Source organism: Monoraphidium neglectum, assembly GCF_000611645.1.
Source record: "Monoraphidium neglectum strain SAG 48.87 unplaced genomic scaffold scaffold00794, whole genome shotgun sequence".
Taxonomy (NCBI): Eukaryota; Viridiplantae; Chlorophyta; class Chlorophyceae; order Sphaeropleales; family Selenastraceae; genus Monoraphidium; species Monoraphidium neglectum.
The window spans coordinates 138-20,282 of record NW_014012834.1 but is presented as its reverse complement, the minus strand read 5'-3'; the positions used below and the strand labels follow the sequence as shown (position 1 = coordinate 20,282).

The window sequence follows — 20,145 nt, the reverse complement described above, 5'->3', positions numbered from 1 at the left end:
GCCACGCGCGGCGCGGCGGCGGGCATCGCCGCGGCCGCGTTCGCCGGGCCGGACGCGCCGGCGCCGGCGCCGTTCGTCCCGGGCGGCCTCGCCGCGGCGGCGCACCACGAGGCCATCCCGAACCCGGAGGACCCGTGGTCTTGCCTCGGCTATGACGCCTTCGACACCGCCGGCGCCGCCGCGGCAGCCGCGATGCTGCTGAAAATCGAGGAACCAGATGAGGCAGAGGAGGCCCACGAGACCCTGTGCCTCGAGTTCGACGGCAGCAGCGGCGGCTGCGGCGACGACGAGCTGTACCCGGCGTTCGCGGCGGCGGCCGCCGCCGCGGATTGCGGAGAGGATCTGCTCGCCCCCGCGGCCTGCGGCCTCGCGGCGGCCGAGGCGGCAACGGCGGCGTTCGAGGCGCGCGCGGCGCTGGGCTGCGGGGGCGGCGCCGCCGCGATCGGGCTCGAGGCGCCGCGGCCCGGGTCGGCGGTGGGCGGCCTGCTTGAATGGGAGGGTCACGGCGAGAGCGCCTGCGGCAGCAGCGGCGCGCCTGCCGCAGGCTGCGGTGGGGGCAGCGAGGAGCACTGTCTGTCTGAGTCGGTGGGGAGAATAGAGGCTCCGACATGGCACAGCCGGCTTGGGCCCAAGGCTGCGCTTGCTGACAGGGATCAGCCTCCACAGCAGCAGCAGCAGCAGCAGCTGCAGCAACCGCGCCTGCTGCGGCGAGTGGCTGCTGTGCGCAAGGGGTCAAGGTCGACCGGTCCCCGCACTGTAGCGCTGCAGCAGCAGCAGCAGCACGAACAGCAGCAGCACCTGCACAAGCAGCAGCAGCAGCAGCAGCAACAGCTGCAGCTGCAGCAGCTCCAGGCCGCGTGGCCGCAGACGGCGGTGCCGTGCGTGCCTGTGGCGGGCCCGTGCGCTCCAGGCGAGGTGCCGACCTGCATAGGCTACCTGGTTCCCCTCCCTCTGATGATGGCCGCGGCCCAACCGCATCAGCGCACCCTGCCCGCCGCCAGCGGCACCGCCGCCGCCGCCGCCCGCGCTCCCGCGCCGCTGCCCGCCGCGGCCGCGGCCGCGGACACGGCGCCGGCGGACACGTGGGCCGCGGCGGCCGGGCTGCCGGCGAGCGGCAGCAGCACGGCGCTGGCCTGCGAAGGCGCAGAGGGGGAGGGGGGGGATCCTTTCGATTTCGGGGCTCCGGCGCTGATGGGTTCCTTTGTGCGGCCCGACGAGCTGCTTCTCTCTTATTACTGATGCAATTCGTTGCTTCCTGGTCACTGCGCGTCCCTTGAGCACTGGAGTCATCCGGGGGTCGCGGTGACATGATGACGATGACGTCACTCTTACATCATCACGAGGCGGCTGACCTTGCAGCGACCCCACGGGCTGCGGTCAAGCGCAGCCGCATCACCACACGCACGTCGCGTTTTGGGATGTGCCGCTGCACGTGAAGAAACCACCCCATGTATCAAGCTTGAGCGTGTGTGGACTGGCGGCAGAGTATACACCCACACATTGTGCGCGTATACCAGCCGTACGCGAATCGATGTGCAGCGTCTGCGCAGCGCTCATGGCTGCCGCGCACATCAAAAGCACAGCTCCGCGGCGGGCCTCCTAGGGCGCGCCGCCGCTTGAACGCAGGCTTCCCACTTCTTCTTTTCAACCATTTGCATGGCCACAATCCCCACAAGCATTGCCCACGCGGGCTGCGTCTCGCCGCGCCCAACGCAGCCTGCAGCAGCCGGCGCCAGGGCCACCCGTCGAGCACGGGCGGAGGCTTTCCGTAATATCCTCTTTTGTTTGAGTCTGTCCCGCCCGGCTGCTGGGGCATCGGCCGCGGCGAGGGCGCCCTCGGGCCGCCCCGCCAGCACACGCGTCTTCACTGGTGCCCCCCTTCTTGTCAGCCGATGACGTCACACGAGCCAAGCCACCCTCACTCGCCCTTTGCACCTGATTAGCACGCCGGCCGCTCCGCCCCGCTTGGGGGCGGCTGCTCCGCCCCCCGCCCCTCGTGCGGGGGCCCGTGTCAGCCAGCGATGAGCCACGAGCACGCAGGTGTGGTTGCAGATTGACGCAGCGCGCGCGCCTCGCCACGGCCTGAGCCCTCCTCTCTCGTCCGCGCGCGGCGCAACCGCGCGCGTGCGACTGCCGAGTGGCCGCGTGCACCGCACGCGTATGGTGTCCCCGCGCCTCCAGTACGCAGCACCCAGGCACCGGCCGCGGGCACACAGGCTGCAGGCGGGCGCCTCCAGTACGCAGCACCCAGGCACAGGCCGCACGCACACACGCCGCAGGTGGGCGCCCCCATGCCTGCAACCAAAGCCTATGGGTTTCCGGCCGACCGTGCTTCGGACGGGCTCGCCTGTTTTCGGTGCCCCGCACTGGCGCCCCTCCAGCCCACAGGGCACCAGAACCACCTGATGCCTCGCACACCCACACACATGAGCCACTCACTGCACCAGGACAGCATCATATTGGGCCGCATACCAAATGCAGACGAGGGGGACCCCTGGGTGGGTGGGCTCGGCTCAAGCCTCGGCCCCGTGCGCCGCATTTCGCGCCGCGTAGAAATGGGCGCGCATCGCACTGCTTTGCGGGCGACCTCCAGGCTGTAGCGCTTGGCGCCAAAACCATTTGTCGAAGAAGTTTGAAGAAGTCTGTTGCACTGCCTGTCCCTTGCACGGTTTTGGCTGCGCTCGCACACGCATTTCCACCACCCCCCAATCGCCGCCCTCAGGGCGTCACTCGCCCACAATTGCGCTCCAGCCGTCCCAAGCGCCGCGCCGCGGTCATTGTTCGCCGGCGGTGTTTGGGGTGACAGCTGGGGGCTGGGGACGCACGGCGTGGGCACCTTGCCTCGCTTCGGCTGACGAACGAAAGGGCAAGCCGGTACCGGCAGGGACAAGGGTTCCTCGCAACAATTGGGCTTCTCTTGTGCTAATACATATGCGGCACGCGGCGCCGGGGGCGCACACCCGCTTATGAATTCCCTCGCGACCCCCTAAGCCGCACTCATGCGTCCACAGCAGTGGTGACGGCCGAGGACTGCTCCCGCAGCCGCAGCGCCGCCCTCCTAGTATGTGCGAGGGCGCAGCGCCCGCGTGCCCCGTCCCAGGGCATCCCTGTTGATGGGCCGCCCCCAATCCGTTGTGGCGTCAAAACCGTTTTCCGATATTTTTTTCCCTTGCGCGAACGCGCTGCGATGAGCCCAGACAGGCTCTCGCCCAGCTTGACCACTGTGTGTGCAGACACATGCATACGTGTGAGTTTGTGTGTGTCCGCGTGTGTTTCTGCGTGTGTATCTACACACCGGCGCCCTCGCTCTCTCAATACTTGTGCACGGTATTCCACGCAAACCGGCCCACTTGCATGGCAGGCGCCGCTCCAACAACGCATCACCACCGTTTCACGTTGCCCTCTCTCGCCGCCTCGCTCTCCAACCGCGCCGTTGCGCCCGCGTTGCCTGCGGCTGGATGTGGGCGCGCCGTTGCCTGTTTGCAGCCACGCCTTTGTGTAACCCCCTTCGCCACACTACCTTTGAGGCGTGTTGGGCTTGTTCCGCAGCAGCGCGATGTGCAGCAGAGCGACAGCAGCAGCAGCAGCAGAACTGCAGCAGCACCAACAGCAGCAGCAGAGCAACAGCAGCAGCAGCAGCAGCAGAACTACAGAAGCAGCGACAGCAGCAGCAGCGCGTGAGTCTGGGCGGCATGCCAGCCGTCAACCACCCCAAAACCGCCCTCCCAACATAGCCACATGGGGCAGCCGGGGCGGGCGCGAGTCACTGAGCGACCCAAGAGGAGTGCCTTTTGGTGTTTTGGGGTGCAAGGGTGCTGGTGTGTCAAGGTCTCACGTTTCCTTTGAGCCTCGAAGGTGGCATCCACGCGTGGCCGGCCGCAGCTCAAACCGGCGGACGGCTGAATTGCTGTGTGGGCAGTCGGCTCGATGCGCCTGAGCCCCTGACATCTGCGCGCGCATGTGTGTGGTTGGGGCTTGTGCGGCCGCAGGACGGCAACGACGGGAAATGACGCGCCTCCGGCCCTTACTAGGCACACCAGTCGATGATGATGTGGGGCGACCGGTGGGCTTGCTCGACTCCGCAGTGCTTTTGTGGGGACATTCAAGCAAAAACGTGTGTTCAGCGCCCAGCTGTTTGTTTACTTGATGACAGATCGCAGTGCTTGCAAGCAATCGTAACAGGTCCAAAGTGGGCCTGGCGGGGGGGTTCAACGGATCCCAATCATGCTGCCCCAGAACCCAAACCAGAGGGGCGCATGAGTCTTTTGGAAGGAGGGAGGGGGTCAGCGACGGTGGGCTTGACGACAACGGAACTACAAAGGACCGTCCTTCGGGGCGGTGACCACCGCTGCGGGCGCCGCTGCGGGCGCGCTTGGCGCATTGGTAGGGACCGGAAGTGAGGGGGAAGACGGGCTGAATACACGTGCAAATAGGAGGGGTGGTGGGGCTGGGGCCAGGCGCGCAATGGCAGGGGCGCCGGCGCCCGCTCTGTGCTTTCAATGCGGCAAGGGCGGGACAGGAACTGAAGCTTCATAGGCAGGAGCCCGAGCATCCAATGGCGCACAGGGGCCCCCGGAAGGCGCTGGCGGGGCGCCAACCGCCCGCCTGCTATCATGCCGGGCGCGGGCTGCCAGAGTTCCATCCGTTGCGGAGACACAATTGAGGAGCGCTGCGGCGGCGGCGGTGATGCGGAGAATGAGCACGCCCGCGCCCGCGGCTGGCCGAGAGCGCTGTGCGGAGTGCGGGGATGCGGGGAGCGCAATGTGCACAAGTGTACCAACTTAACGCGCGCCGCGGGGCCACTGGAGAAGAGTGTTGGCGCCTTGGCAGGCATTAGCTGCGTGTCTTGAAAGTCCCCGCATGCCCTGGCAACCGACTGGTGAAATCGTTGGGTCGGCGTGCGCTCATACGATGCTGTTGGGAGACGTGAAAACAGTGCGTTGCGCAGAAGGGTGGCTCTGAAGAGACGAGCCGACTGCCTCGGCCGCCGGCACCGCGCCTTTTCAGGTGCCATCGAGTCATCAAGGCCCGCCGCTGGGTTGAAGCTGTGTGTGGTCGATTGGTGCGGCGCGCCGCCGTGCTGCGCGCCAACACTCCAAAGCATAAGAAGACCCAACAGGCAGGGGCTACGAGTGCATGCACGCCTCAAGGCAGGCAAACGTTGCACCACCAATGCAACAATCTTGGGTCAGGCCTGAAGTCTGCAACGGATACAGTGCGGCAAAGACGTGCGAACCAAAAAGCCGAAGCTTTCTCGCACGGCCGTGCGACTCAGCGCCGGGGGAAGGGGCTGCGCCGCACGGGGCCCGGGCCCGTCTGTTCCCAACAGTTTGCACCAGCAATGCGTGGGCAGGGGGTTACGCCCACAGCGTAACTCACAGCCACTCCTCCCCTCTCGCCTGGCCACACCCGCCGGCGGCCGAGGGCAGGCACGGCACGCAGTCCCGGCGCGTCTGCGGGGCACTGCAGGTGACGCGGCCCCCAACAATCCCCGCAGCCTCTGATATGCGGGTCTTGGATCCCTACATGAGGAAGATTCGCCGCCGCAGTCCGCGTCGGTGCGCAGGGCTGCGCCCCCCGCCGGCCAGGGCTGGTCGCTCAAGGCCCACTGCGGCACACACGACTCCCTTGGCGGTGACCAGAGGAACATGTGTGGAATAATGGTATCAATCGCGTCGGTGCCACAAAATCACAAAGAAACTAGATGAGTGACTGAGAGACCAGCCCGGTTATCTGGCGGAGGTTTGGCTGTGACTTGGAACAGATAACGCGATTGCCTTGCGCGGCGCACAACGCAAGTTTTGGGGAAGCAGCAACGGGCGCCGCGACGGCATCGGCCGCGTGCAAGGGCAACGGCAAACTTGCCAGACGTGCACGCCAAGGGGCCTGTGCAAGTCGATCTGAGAAGGGGCGCCGAATTGACCGAAACAAGATGGAAGCAAGCGCGACAGCGGCAAGGAGCCGCGTTCGAGAAGTTTGGCGGTCGGTGTGTGGTCGAGGTGTCCCCTGTAATAAGTGTATGATCCAATTGAGGGAGCGAGCGAGTGGTACTTGTGCACTGGGGTCTGGGGTCTGGTGTGTGTTAACTCCTCACACCAGACGGCGCGCTTTCCCAGCGACTCTCGGCCTGCCAGGCCGGTGGGACAACCGGGTCCTCCCATCCCATGGCAGCACAGCCGATGCGATCCACGGCATAAGGGGGTGCGTGATTTGAGGACCATGTTCTGGCTCAAAAGAATGGGGGTCGTGTAGGCTCAGTCAGTCTCGGGTGACCGCAGCCGCGCCGCGCCGCCACGCGCAGGCGCTGCAGTTGTCGGTCGGCGGCGCTTGATCTGAATTTGCGGCAGGCGCGCCTGGCTCACATCTGCGACCTGCTCGCTTTCTCCCTCGGCGGCAGGAATCAGGGGCATGTGTGACTTGAAAGATCGTACGTTTGGTGGGCGCGCCATGCAATAATATGGTCGGCACCGCTCGGACTGAAGATCATCGATTTTGCTGCCGCCACCTCACCCGCCATTGCCGCCACCACGCCAGCAGCGGGAGCAAAAGCAGCGGCAGTAGCGGTGGTGGCGGCGGCAGTGGGAGCAGCAGCAGAGGTGGTGGTGGCAGCTGCAGCAGCAGCGGCAGCAGCAGCGGTACCAGTAGCTGTCGCTACTGCTACTGCTGCAGGTGCTGCTGCGTCATGAGCACCCCCAAAAGGTCCCGCAACAGCTCATCGTTGCTTGAGCCCGCCGCTGCCGATATGTGCTGCTGCTGCAGCAACTTGATCTGCTGCTGCAGCAGCTGCTGCTGTTGCTGGTGCTGCTGGTGCTGCTGCTGCGCCTGCAGCTGGTGGTGCTGCAGCAGCAGCTGCTGCTGTTGATAGTGATGCGCCACCGTCGCGCTCACAGGCGCGCACGTGTGTGCTGCCATTGACGGCAGCGCGCCGCCGAGCCCAGTGCCTGCGGCATGGGGCGCCACAAGCGATGCTGCGCGCTGGAGCTGCCCAACGGCGTCCCCGCCGCCGCCGCCGCCGCCGCCGCCGGCGGAGCCAGTCGCGCTGGGGCCGCGCGATACCGGGAATGCCCCAACACCCAGGGCGAGGGATGTGCCGTCGTGACCGGGCAGGCTGCCGCAGCGCATGAGGTCGCCGCTGAGCATAACGCTGTGCTCGCTCTCGCTGCGGAGGACGGGGAACTCGCAGCTGAGCCTCGGCAGATCGCAGCTTGATCTAGCCAGATCGCAGCTGGACAGGTCCGAGGCCGCCGGCTGGAGGGTGCCGCTGAAGTCGCCGCGAGCTGCGGCCACGGCGGCCGCCCTGCGGGCTTGGAGGTATGCCGCAGGGCCGTCCAGCTGCGGGGAGCGCGCCGCGGCGAGCGCACCGCCGGGGGAAAGCTGCCAGGGCCAGGTGTTGCCGCTGTAGGCGCTGTCAAGGGATGAGCTCGGCGGCGCCGCCGCTGAGACCGCCGCCACAAGCGAGGCCGCGTCAGCGCCCGCCCGCGAGTGCACGAGCCGCAGCTGGTGGTGCTGCTGCTGCTGCTGCTGCTGCTGGTAATGTTGTTGCTGCTGCTGCTGCTGCTGCTGCTGCTGCTGCTGCTGCTGCTGCTGCTGCTGGTGGTGCTGCTGCTGCTGCTGCTGCTGCTGCGCGTTCAGCTGCCGGTGCCGCAGCTCCAGAGAGGCAAGAAAATCGCCGGAAGCTGCCGCCGGCGCCGCCACTCGGTTGTCTACGAGCGCCCTGTCGTTGTGACCTGGGTGCGGGTGCGACGTGTATGCACCAGTGCACTGAGCCCCGCTGAAGCTTGCAACACGGGGAGCGACCGCCAGCATCTGCGCCGAGCCGCCGCCCAGCGCCGCAGCCGTGCCGGCCGGCCACCAGAAGCGACCCGCGTGGCGCTGCGGCGCAGGGCCGTCTGTCACAGGCGATCCGAGGCTGCCGGTGCGCGCGAGCTGCGGCGTCGCCGGCAGGCTGAGGCTTCGAGACATGGCGCAGAGGCCGCTGCCGGCGCCACGCAAATGCAGGTCGCATGGCGCGGCGGACGGCGCGGGCGGCGACCCCCCCAGCGGCTGCACCTGAGCGTTTTCACGGCGCATGCGGGCGGCGGCCTGGGCTCGCGTGCGCGCACGCGCCTGGGCTGCAACGGCTGCGCCGCTGCCACTGCCATTCATCGCCGCCGCAGACGTCGGCGGGCCCGACGGCTGCTGTGCGGTCTGGCAGCCGGCCGCAGGCCCGGGAATCTGGGGTGCAGCTGGTAAGGCGATGTCTTCGCCGTCTCCTTGCCTACCCGTGCTGCTGCTGAGGCTGCGCGGCGGCGGCGGCCCCAGCGACAAGCTGGGCGGCCCGGCCGCTGCCGCCGCTTTCGCCGCCGCTGCGCCGTGGGCCGGGGCAGCGTCGGCGGCGGCAGCTGCGCATGCGGGTGCGGCGCCTGCTGTCCTCAGGTCCGATGGGACATGGGCAAAAAAGCACACGGCGCGTTTGCAGTTGGTCCCGTTCTGTTGTTACCACACAGCAAGAGTAGAAGGCACCACAGAGGTGCAGGAAGGCGGGCGGGGATGTCAGTGGTTGAGCACGGGACGCTCTGATTCTGAGGCGTGACCGCAGAGGGCATGCGGGCGTCCGACTTGGCGCTTCGAGGGCAGCGGGCAGAGCACGCAGCATGCAGGCGCTCATACCTGGCACAGCTGGGTCCGGTAGCGGCTCGGGTGCAGCCAGTACTGCCGAGGATTGAGGTCCACGAGCAAAATGGTGACACGGCAGAAGGCTTGGCAGTGTGGCTGCGGAGGCACTTCTTTCTTACTTGGCTTCGTTGCTGGGTTGCATCTCGATATCTCACAACCATTCAGGGTGGCGGGCGCAGGCGGGCGGGTGCACGGGCTGGGCGGACAGACACGCACAGGGGCGCCACGAGCGCACCTCGAAAACCGAGTGGCAGTACTGACAAGAGTCGCCCCTTGGGCAAGACTGATTCTGCGAACCGCGGTGCCGCCGGCGCGTCAGAAAGCGCGTCAGTCCGGCCGCTGCAGGGACCAACGAGTTTATTGCGGTGCCCCGCACTGCTGTTGCCGTTGCCCGCATGCACTGCACCACAGAGCCCACGTCCCGAAGCCCGCGCCAGCCGCGCCCGCCCGTCACGACCCCCATGCCCTCTTTATTCCCCACACCCTCGCGCGCCCAAGCGTTGGACGATGCACGCATGCGGCCGCCGCATTGCTTCGCTGCGCACCTGCTTCACATCGGGGCAAGGAACTGCCAGGTAGCTGAAGAGACGCGGGTCGCGCCTGCGCGCTTTCTCGCCTGCGTCGTATGCCGTGGCGTTGAGGCGCTCGCGACCCGGCGACGGCAGGCAGGGTGGCGGGGCGCGGCGAACCGGACGGCGGCGCGCGGCTCGGTCGGGCCGTGGCGGCGGGAGGTGTTGGCGTGCGGGGCGCAGCCAAGGGGGCGGCCCACCTGGGTGAGCAAAGGGGCAGCTCGTCCAGTCGTGGGACGTGCGGCGCGAGCAGGGCAGGATCTTGAAGGAAAACTGCGCGCATGTGGCCGTTGCATGCCGCGGGAACGGTGACGGCAGGGGGGCAGGACAGAGTAGCCCCAAACCGCTTTCTGGGGCCTGAGCAGTGGCGGCCACGGCCTGCTGAGGGCTCAGCTTTCAATTAGTGACAGCGCTGGTGGATGGGCCCTGGGTTTTTGAGATGGGTGCGCCATGTGAATGCGGGCAGCTGGACGGCTGCAATCGCACTGCAGCACAAAGCCCAGCAGGTGATGTCATCTTGTTGTCCTGTTGCATTGCCGAGTACATGCGTCTGCAGCCGGCGACGCACCATACGGAATTCGTCCAGGTCAACTGAGTCGTCTATTGCGGCGATTGCACGGAGGCCGGGGCCAGATAGCACCTGTGGGGGTGCCACAAGCACCAGTTGCGCATGACGAAGTGCATGCCCAGGTCGATGCACAGACAGCACAGTGACCAGAGCCGTGCATGCACGCACTACAGCCAAATCAGGTATATTTTGTTGACAATAGTATGACGAACGGGTTTCGCCTCGCGTGTCCGCGGGTGGAGAGCAGAGGAGAATCCCAGGATGAATTTGCAGATGTCCCAGCTCGCTCGCGAGAAGCGAGCCAGCTCGTCTCTTGCATATCAATGGTGTCAAGCCATGCTGACCCAGCCAGCGAAAAGGGATCCTGCACGACAGCTGCTGGCCAGCGGGACACGCCGTGGGCACGATGCTCACCCCGGCGCCCTCCACTAAAGGTTTCAGCTCCTGAAGCTCCATGCCCTCGTGCTCTTAAGCACCGCGATGCCGCTTACAGCACAGCTCGTATGAGTCCCGTGCTGTGCGGATCCTCCACCCCAGCTGTATTAGTACAGGATACACGCCTCATGAGACCTCTATGAACCCGCGAAGGAATACTGTAGGGGCGCCCCGGTTTCTGTTCAGTTGTTCCCTGGTCGGCTGAACCAGCCGCGCGCGACCAGCCCAAACGCGGCGGTGCCTGGGGGCGTAATAACTGAGTTTTTTGCACTCACAAACAACGCTGCAGGTTGGAGATTTACAAAATCTCTTTGTGCATCTCCAGTCTAGGCTGGCAGGCTAGCAGGATCATGCTTGCACCAAACACGCTGAGGTGGAGGCAGTAACGGGTGACGACGGTTGGTTTCACTGACTGCCGTCACCGCGGCCCTCAACTTGATCGGCCCTCTGGGCGTGCTTCAGGCCCTGCAGACGCTTGATCTACTCGCGTAGTGCATGCAATATCCTGTAGGACTGCATTTGCGTGCGTTTTCGCCGCTCATGAGCCCCAGCTCCGCCTGCCCTTACTCATGTCGGAGTTGCTGGCGGGTGTCAACAACGGCCCCATCCTCAACTTTCCTCACGCGCCGACTCCTGGGTGCAGCACATGTCCCCAAGTGCACGCCATTGCAAGCTGAGAGGCCTACCCCACGCTTACCCAGGAAAGCGTCGCTGTCCAACTCAACATGCACAACACGATCGATGACACATGGGCACATGACATGACACGATGCGCGCGGGTGAACATCCTGACAAATTGCCCTGCAGGCTGGCAGTGAGGTAACCAGGGAGGAGGAGAGTGGAAACGTGCCTGCTGGCACAACACACCAGGCTTGTTTAGAAGTGAGATGCGACAGCGAATGAAAGTGGCCTTTGCATGAGTCAAGCAGGGCCCCGCATACCGCTGATTACCTTGCAGCCCAGCTGCCCGCTGAGTGTGGTGACACCCGCTGGCTCCAACATGGTTGGGCCAGCCCGCGAGCTGCGATGGCGCCTGACGCGCCCACAGCGACTGGCCGGGCATCCACCATCCCTCCAAGCTGCTGGACACCTGGACTCTTGCATGGAGTGCAGGCTTCCTCATCAACAGCTGTGTCGCCACATGCATGTGCGCTGCCGGCAACCCTCCGGAACACACGGCTCTAGCCCCACACCTGCCCGCAGGTTGGGCGCAGGCAGCAATTTGAGCCATGAGCGAAGCGCCACAAGCCAGACAGCGTTGAGAGCAGATGCATGCTGGGCCTAGCGCGCGCGCGTGGCCGGCCGCCTGCAGTGGCCGGATGACCACCACCCTCCCATGTGCAGCTCACCGGCAGGTCTGAAAACAAGCACGCTCTCACTTGCGCGTCCGACGGCGGAGGGGTAGCACACCCGCATGGGCCTGCATTATCCCAGGGGGCCTGCGCACCCAACGTTCTACCAAAATCACCGCACGCCGGCACGTCCCCACCTTGCAGGCATCTGTGCCGCTCCCAGACGCCTCTTCTCTTAATTTTCAAGCGCAACCAGTGCTCTGGGAGGGTGCAAGCGCTTGGCACCCCAGCTGGTGCCTTTGCCCCCATGACCCACACGCCCAACAGGATTGACCCGATGCTACAAGGTTGAGATCGTTGCCGGAAACCTGCAAGCGAGCAAAGTTGCTCCGCGCTCTGCTTTGCGGCCATCAACCTGTGGCCATGCCAGCGAATGCACATTGCAGCGCAAGGCGGAGCGATCGGCCGGTATTACTGAACAAAAAACGTACCCACCACGCTCGTTGACGTGCCTTGAGGGCAGCGTTGTCTGGTGATTGACGCCTGCGCTGACCAGTTGCTTGCTCACACTGGGCACGCCAGGGGGGCGTGTGTGCGAGACAATCAAGTGGTCTGATGGCATCAAGCCCGATCATAAGGGGATGGCAGTGCAAGAAATGCATTACATGAAGAGCGCAGGAGGTTCGGGAGGGGCAGATGGCCTTGAAGCAAGGGTGGGACGGGGGGATGAGCGGTGGATTGTTGCAAGCATATGATTCAAGTAAACAGCAAGCAGCAAATCCAAGCTGCGTGCACAACAAAACCATTCAGAAACCAATGTCACACCAGGCGCAACGAGGCACAGCGTCCACTGAACGATATCACAAGTTGTGGTGGCCGTGGCTGTGGCCGTGGCCGTGGTCATGCTGAATCAGACTTGACAGCAGCAGCGGGACCAGCATCCCCCCCGTCACCCACAGCAGCACGTCTCGCCGGCCGCCCTCGGCGCCGCCTGCGCCGCCGCCGGCCGAGCCGCTGCGCTGCAACGGCGCCGACAAAAGACCCCGCTGCTCCTCCTCGTCGCCGATATCATGACTAGCCTGCTCTGCCGCCTCGGAGGGCGGGCCACCCTTGCCAACATGCAGCCGTGGGTGAGCGTCGGCATGCGCGTGCCCGGCCCCAGCTGCCGCGAGCGCCTCGGGCAGCACGTGCACCGCCGCGGCAAACAGCACCGTCCCGCCGGACAGCAGCAACGCGAGCGCCACGTTCGCGCCTGCGCCGCCACTCGGCGCCGGCGCCGGGGACAGCAGCAGGGTTGTCGCGGCGGCCGCGGCCGGCGAGGCGGCCGCGAACGCGAGGAGCGCCTTGTTGGTCGCGGCCCATGGCCACCGGGACGCCGCTAGGTACGACGACAGCCCGACGGCCACCGGCGCCTTGTGGAGCACCATCGCCGCCGCCACGGTCAGCGCGACGCTCGGCTCCCGCGCGAGCGCTGCGGCGCCGACAGCCAGGCCATCTGCGGCGGCGTGGACAATCAGACCCAGGAGCACCGGGCCCGCGGGGCCGAGCAGTAGGGGCGCCAACGCTGCCGGCTCGACAGCCCCGCGCGTATGCGGCGGCGAGGGCGGCGCCGACAGCGACAGCTGCATCGCGCCGCCATCAGGCCGCGCGCTTGCTGGCAGAGACCGCTGCGCCGCTCCAGGCGGGGCGCGGCCATGCGGCGGCGCCGGGGCCCGCGCACGCCGCTGGGGCGACGCGCCGTCTGAGGCCGGGCCGGGCTCGCTGCGAGTAGTGCCCCGCCGCGGGGACGCGGCCGCCGCAGAAGAGCTCGGTTGCGAGGCAGCGGCGCCTTGCCTCTGCATCTGCAGGTGGCGGCCTGATATTTGTTGTACCAAGACATCCAAGGCAAGCATCAACCAAAATCCCCCCAGCAGCGCAGCTCCGGCCGCCCATTCCGGCAGTGCGGCCGCCCCCTCCTCCGCGGCCGCTTCCTGTGCGGGGGCGCGGCGGCGCGGGGCACCGCCTCCTGGGTCGGCAGGGCCCGAGCCACGCACGGTCAGCGCGAGGCTTCCAGCAACTGACGGTGGCTGGAGACAGCCAACTGGCACTCACCCAACCCCAACCCGAGCCCCAGCCCCAGCCCCCACTGACAGACACAGCGCATTCCGTATGGCTCTGAACAGGGCGTGCCACGGCCTGGCGCCCCACCATGCTCGCGTGCAGCGCCTCAAAGCCCTCTGGGAGAATCACGCACAGCGCGCTGCCAAGCAGGAGCCCAGCGCTGGCGGCGTTGACCTGTGGGCGCGACGCGCGTAGCGCTGCGTGTCGTGCTTTGGCGTGTAGCGGGCTGCAGACGTTGCATGAGCATGGTCGCGACCTACCGTGGGTTGCATGGCTTAGCACCCATTGCGTCCACATCGCAAACACCGGCATGCCACAAGGTTCACTGGGTACGGCTCACATTCAATTGACCGCGCTCACCGTGGCCAGGCGCTGCCCGGAGATATTTGGCAGGAGCCGCGGCAGCAGGCCGCAGCCATAGGCTCCAGCAAACATCAGGGCGCAGGTAGTCCCCAAGCCCAAGCCGTCCATGATTCCCCCCACCGCCTCTGCCTCCACCACCGCTGCAACACGGCAGCGCGAGCGACGGTACGTGTGCTGAGCACGCCGGTTACGCAAGCGTGCGAAAGCAACTCCACGCCACGGGCGCACAAAGTTATTTCGAATAGACGTCACGTTTGAAACAGCTATGCAGGTGGGCGCCTCCAGGGAGGGAGGGATCATGCCTGCCAGGTGATAAGATCTGTGGCCGCGAAACACTTGAATGAGTGAAATTCGCAAAGGCCGCAAGGCTCGTGTTTGACGCCAGCACATAAATTCGCCTGCGAAATTTCAAGTTCGGTTGGGTGACCACTGCTGGTGTGTCACATTGCGCCGATCGCTCACAGGGCTTGGTGCACAACGCCGCCAACCGTCAACTCTTGATAGACAATTGTGCATCAGGAGCCAGATCACATGTCAATGCAGCAGGGACCGTAGTAAGGAGTCCTCGTCGCTTGCAGCATGGCGAGAACCAAGCAGAAGCCGTCGGTGGGCGACTTCGTGTATAGCTGGCCTTGCTCTTGACTGAGCTGCGCAACTGGGAGTGTTGTGGCGGGTGGGGTGGCCACACCCCGACCCTTACGGTTGTTGGTATATGTTTCGCAGACACCGCAAAAAGGCAAAAAGGCGGGCGGCCCCGTGCGTCGGCAGCAGGCAACGCCGACGCGGGCAACGCCAGCAGTGCGGCAGTCGTTTGGGAGGCCGATCGATGCAGAGCCCAGTGAGCGTCCCCCGGCGCGCTATGGCGCACGTTTCGGGCTGGAAGAAGCAGCGTAAGGCATTGCATGTGTTGTTCTTTGCTGCCTTTGTGCAGTGCCTAGCACCACGCGCATCTCGACCACTTTGGACGCAGCCGAGTTCTCTGCCGACACCATACCCTGCCGCGCAGGGAAACGGCGGTACCGCCCTGGGACGCGCGCTCTGCAGGAAATCCGCAAGTACCAGAAGACCACAGACCTGCTGCTTCGGAAACTGCCCTTCGCGCGCCTTGTGAGCATGCTGCACCAAGCCCAGCCGCACGTTGCTTGCGTGCCTGCCAGGCGGACTGCAGCCTTGAGTCACGCCAGCAGCTGCGTCACACCGGCTAATTCGATTGCAGGGGCAGCCATCATATAGGCTGACTGGCAGGTGCTCTGCACCAATACTTGCAGCGTGTGCGCAGCAAACAAGCACCTCTGTCCTTCCCGCGATCGCTCCCAGGTGCGGGAAACATCCAACAACCTGACACCCGAGCCGTTCCGCTGGACGGCCGAGGCCCTGAACGCGATGCAGGAGGTGCGGGCGGGGGAGGCAGGCATGCCGTAGGTGCCCTTGATGTTGTCATGGCAGGGGCATGGCAGCCGAGGCTGTTAGTGGCGGACTCCCACGGGGCACATTGATAACAGCTTTTGAGGCCCGCAGCTCACCGCGCCACGAAATCAGGCGACTGAGGACTTCCTGGTGCACCTCTTTGAGGACTGCAACCTCTGCGCCATCCACGCGCGCCGCATCACCATCAGTGAGCGGCAGCCGCGGGTGGAATCCCTCCCTGCCCCTGACATTGCTGGGGGGGGGGGGCCATCACCCGGGCAAAAGCCACCACTAACTTCGATGGTGCTGCACTTGCCCACAACGCAGCTTCTGATCTTCCAACATTTTTGCTGAACTCACATGACTGACCGCGCCAATGCGACCACCCAATCAACCAAAACTCATAGTGCCTAAGGACCTGCAGCTGGCAAGGCGCATCCGCGGGCCTGTGGCCGGTGTGTCCTCGTACTGAGTCGCCGCATCGCGAACGACCCGCAACGTTGATCCAGCCCGGAGCGGCGCAGATGTGGTGCGGCCACCGGGCGCACACCACTGATTGTGGGGCCAGCGCGGCGCGGACGTGTTGGGCGACGATGCTCACTCTTGACAAGCACGACTGGAGATGACAGCACAGGGACAGCAATCAGACCTGACTACTGGTGACCCACAACTACCACGACTGCGACCAGGCACTTTGGCACTCCTGGAGCCACCAGTGACCTAAGACCGCACCTGACAGAATGACGCTGCCTGTGTGGGCCTGCGTGGGGTCGAATCGCGAGGCAGTGGCGGCGGAAGCCATGCGCTTGGCGCAACCGGCTTTGCATGCTGGGATAGGCATGCGCATGTGTTCCGGCTATCATTGTGTGTGCGGAGCCACAAGCGTATGTAACGACTCCGCAGCATGTCACGGCGGACGCAGGGCTATGAATTGTACCCGTGGCGGTGATAGCTACGTGAGTTGCATACAAGGTGCACGAGCTAAGATCACCAGATCACATTTGAATTTAGACTGCGAGAGGTGAGCACCTGTGGCCACCCCGGATGGTGCATGCTTTTCATCAACTTCAAAAGAAACTTAGAGCTCTTCTGGAACAATCAACTCATAGCCACACCGTCCCACCACCGCGCAATCAATAGCAGCATGCAGCACGTCCCCTGGCGGGCCTGAGACAGCACCAGGAGCTCGTGGGGTTAAATACTGAAACCCTGGGCACGCTGAGTACAACCAGGGCGCCATGTACATCAAGGAGGTGTCGATTGATGGCTTCAAGTCGTATGCCCAGCGTGTGACGCTCTCAAACTTCGACCCCGGCTTCAACGCTATCACGGGGCTCAATGGCAGTGGCAAGTCCAACATCTTGGACGCCATCTGCTTCGTCATGGGCATCAAGAACTTGTCGGCGGTGCGCGCGCTGCTGAACGCGTGTGCCCATCAGAAGCGATGCTGTCCCATTGCCGCTTCTCCTCAGAGTCGGAGTTCACACTTTCAGCTTTGAAATGGCTGCACTGTGCGCATCAGCAGTGGTGCTGGCAGCAAAGCCAGCAAACGGCAGGGTAGACGCTACATTGTTGCGCACTCGCAGCTGCGCTGTCACCAGGTGTAGCCCGGGCAGCTCGCGCCCAGAGACGACAGCAGCGACGTGGCCACTCGCCATGTTGCCCGCACCACAGGTGCGCGCCCAGTCGCTGCAGGAGCTTGTGTACAAGCTGGGCAGCGCGGGCATCACCAAGGCATCCGTGTCCATCACGTTCCACAACAACGACCCAGCTAACAGCCCCACCGGCTACGATGATAAGGAGTTGATTACCGTGACGCGCCAGGCGAGCTCCTAGGAGGGCGAGCAGAGGGCGAGCAGAGGCACGCGCCATCTTGGAGTCTTCCATCCGCGTTACAACATGGCAGCTGCCAGCCTAATGTTGCAGCCGTGCGGGGCGGCAGGTGCACAGCTCCTGGGCCGTAGCCGCTCAGCCATTCTCCATCCCGGCGTTGCGCCCACACATGGACCGCATTGCGACCGCAGATTGTCATCGGTGGCCGGGACAAGTACCTGATCAACGGCCACCCGGCGCAGCAGGGGTCAGTGGGGTGGGGGTGTGCAGCTGGTGGCAAAGGTGGAATGGCACAGGGTCAAAATGCGTGCTGGTGGCATCACACGGATCCAGCAGGGCGTACTGTGAAGTGGCACACAGATGCACTGACAGTTGATGGAGTCACCACACTCAATTCAGAGCACCCGCTTACATAGCCAATGTTTGCAGCGGCAACCACCTCGCCAAATGACCCCCTTCAAACCCTCCCGGTCTGCAACCTACGCGCGGCACCTCACTTGCAGGCGCGTGGCGGACCTCTTCCAGTCGGTGCAGCTCAACGTCAACAACCCCCACTTTCTCATCATGCAGGGGCGGGTCACAAAGGTGAGCGCGGAACAAAGCGCTTGCGCGCGCGCCCCCGCAGCGCCGCCCAAACGCCCATGACAGGCTCCGTACACGCGACGCCTCCACATGCCTTGATCCCCCACACTGCTGAACTCTTGTCCTTAACCTCAACCCCTGCCATCTGATATCAGATCATGAACATGAAGCCCCCTGAGATCCTGTCGCTCCTGGAGGAGGCGAGCGGCACCAAGCTGTACGAGCGCAAGAAGGAGGGCGCGCTGCGCACGCTGGCCAAGAAGCAGACCAAGCTTGAGGAGATCGACCAGGTGGGTGGCCGCGCGCCGGGCCCGCTCGGCGGCCGGCATGGTGAAGCAAAGAGGGGCTCACGCAGTCTTGCCGCGTGCAGCCGTGCAGCTGCCGTGACTCCGTGTGGAGACAAGGCACCGGCCAGGCTCGCCTGCTTCCACACAATTGGCAACCTCATCTCAACACCCGCCCCGCCAGCTTATGAACGAGGAGCTGCTGCCCACGCTGGCGCTCCTGGAGAAGCAGTGCGCCACCTACCACGAGTACGCAGTCACCAGCCAGGCGAGCCGCGGGTTACAGCACCAGCGCCCCCACCGCCCCCTGGTTGAGCGGGCCCCGTGATGGCACAACAAGCAGCCAAGCGACGCCCGACGGCATGCCAGGCGCTGCGCGGAGCGCAGTGTTTGTGGACTGCTTTGACCTTATGACCCCACACCCTCTGCCGCGTGGATCTCTCGCCGGCGCAAACGTGCGTGCGCACGCTCTGCAGGCATACGAGCGCCTGAAGCGCTTTTGCGTCGCCAACGAGTACTCCCTTTGCCAGAGGTCAGTTGCGCCCTGCTGGCATGCGGTCGGGGGTCCCAGGGAGGCAGTCATATTGATGCAAGAGCTGGCCCCGGAGCGATTCAGTGGCATGTGCAGCGCTCACGCGTGCGCACACAATACACAACACTCACACACAGACACACACACGACACACACGCGACACACACGACACACACATTCTGACGTGCGGCTACCTGCCCCTGCTCACGGCCGCCCGCACGACCCCAGGGCCCTGGACAGCGGCCAGGGCGAGCTGGAGGCGCTGCAGCGCGAGGCAGGCGAGGTGGAGGCGCGCAAGGCTGAGCTGGAGGCTGAGGTGGCGGACCGCGACAGCGGCATACTGGCGCTGCAGACTGAGAAGGAGCTGCAGGCGCGTTTGCGTGTTTGCGAGTTAACGATGTGTGCGCAATCCAACATTTGCGCATGCGTGCGCGTGCACGGGTGGGTCAGCACTCTCTGTGAATGTTGTCATGGGCAAAAGGCGTGATTGCTACATATGCTTTCAGCTCAACGCCATGAAGGCGCAGCAGCGAGTCTAGTGCATATATGACTCACGCCATCTTGTCTGCCCTTGCGCGGCCCTGGCACCCAACACCAGGCCGGCGGCGAGGTGAAGGAGCTGCAGGAGGAGGTTGACAAGCTGGCCATGAGGTGAGGCCACGGCCACGGCGGCCGGGGGCGCTAGGGGCTGCCGCGTCGGGCGCGCTCTGCTTGCATCGTCGCGCCTGGAGATTTTGCGCGACGCGCGGCGTCGTGTGGGCCAGCGCTGTCCGGCACGGCCCAGCCGCCTTGCTGATGGTTGTCTTCCTGCCTGCCAAGCGGGGACGCGGCCTGTGGCGCCGCTCGCATCCCTGCAAAACCCAAAGCCCTGCGGTACGCCGCAGCTGGATACTGAAAGCCCGTCTGTCACTGTTGTGCCTGCTGTTTGCGCCACCCAGGCTGGCCAAGGACCAGGCCGAGCTGAAGAATGGCAAGGACTCATTGAAGGGCGAGGAGGCCGGGCTGGCGGCGGTCAAGGTGAGTGGGGGCCGGCTGCTGGCGTGGGGCGTCGGACGCGCCTTGCATGGCAGTGGATGGGTGCGGATGCCGGGGCCAGCCCTGCCGGTGATCCAGTACGCATTCTTGCGGCAGGCTGCAAGGGCGGCAGCTGCAAGCTGCAGCGCTTCGAGGCATATGTGCGATGTTCAGTGCCAAGGTTATGATCTTGCATCTCGTTCACAATGATTATCACTGCAAAATTTGAAACCTCTTGCAGGCCCAGCTGGCAGAGCTAGGAGAGGCTGGCCTGGCGGCGCGCGTGGAGGCGGCGCGCGCCCAGCGCGACGAGGCGGCCGCTGCGCTGGCGGCGGCGGAAAAGGGCGTAGAGGCGGCGACGCGGGAGCTGGCAGGTGCGCGCGGCCGCGCGGCTCAGGGGCCGGCGCGCTGCGCTTTGAGCGGGCTGCTACCTTCTCGTAACCGGCTGTCGCCTCAAGCAGCGAGGCATTCCGAGCTTTCACACGCGACCGCTATTCCACGCCAGGTGCCG

General features: G+C 65.2%; 5 protein-coding genes across 5 annotated transcripts; 2 read left to right on the top strand and 3 right to left on the bottom strand.

The window, feature by feature from the left end:
• Nucleotides 1-192: 192 nt before the first annotated feature.
• On the top strand, nucleotides 193-1,239 carry MNEG_5372 (hypothetical protein; the record flags this gene model as incomplete). The annotated part of the gene is made up of 1 exon (XM_014046156.1): nucleotides 193-1,239. One exon carries the CDS (start codon nucleotides 193-195, stop codon nucleotides 1,237-1,239), a length of 1,047 nt encoding a protein of 348 aa, XP_013901610.1.
• Nucleotides 1,240-6,657: 5,418 nt separating this feature from the next.
• Nucleotides 6,658-7,962, bottom strand: MNEG_5371 (hypothetical protein; the record flags this gene model as incomplete). Its single annotated transcript, XM_014046155.1, has 1 exon — nucleotides 6,658-7,962. The coding sequence occupies one exon, from the start codon at nucleotides 7,960-7,962 to the stop codon at nucleotides 6,658-6,660; it is 1,305 nt and encodes a 434-aa protein (XP_013901609.1).
• A 1,020-nt stretch (nucleotides 7,963-8,982) lies between these two features.
• On the bottom strand, nucleotides 8,983-10,248 carry MNEG_5370 (zinc finger (CCCH-type) family protein; the record flags this gene model as incomplete). The annotated part of the gene is made up of 5 exons (XM_014046154.1): nucleotides 8,983-8,994; nucleotides 9,201-9,271; nucleotides 9,425-9,497; nucleotides 9,793-9,864; nucleotides 10,207-10,248. The coding sequence occupies 5 exons, from the start codon at nucleotides 10,246-10,248 to the stop codon at nucleotides 8,983-8,985; spliced, it is 270 nt and encodes an 89-aa protein (XP_013901608.1).
• A 2,131-nt stretch (nucleotides 10,249-12,379) lies between these two features.
• On the bottom strand, nucleotides 12,380-13,147 carry MNEG_5369 (hypothetical protein; the record flags this gene model as incomplete). The annotated part of the gene is made up of 1 exon (XM_014046153.1): nucleotides 12,380-13,147. One exon carries the CDS (start codon nucleotides 13,145-13,147, stop codon nucleotides 12,380-12,382), a length of 768 nt encoding a protein of 255 aa, XP_013901607.1.
• Nucleotides 13,148-16,627: 3,480 nt separating this feature from the next.
• On the top strand, nucleotides 16,628-19,894 carry MNEG_5368 (Structural maintenance of chromosomes protein 2-1; the record flags this gene model as incomplete). The annotated part of the gene is made up of 11 exons (XM_014046152.1): nucleotides 16,628-16,795; nucleotides 17,064-17,201; nucleotides 17,414-17,478; nucleotides 17,726-17,807; nucleotides 17,960-18,094; nucleotides 18,273-18,344; nucleotides 18,565-18,620; nucleotides 18,849-19,002; nucleotides 19,219-19,271; nucleotides 19,559-19,660; nucleotides 19,876-19,894. 11 exons carry the CDS (start codon nucleotides 16,628-16,630, stop codon nucleotides 19,892-19,894), a joined length of 1,044 nt encoding a protein of 347 aa, XP_013901606.1.
• Nucleotides 19,895-20,145: the final 251 nt, after the last annotated feature.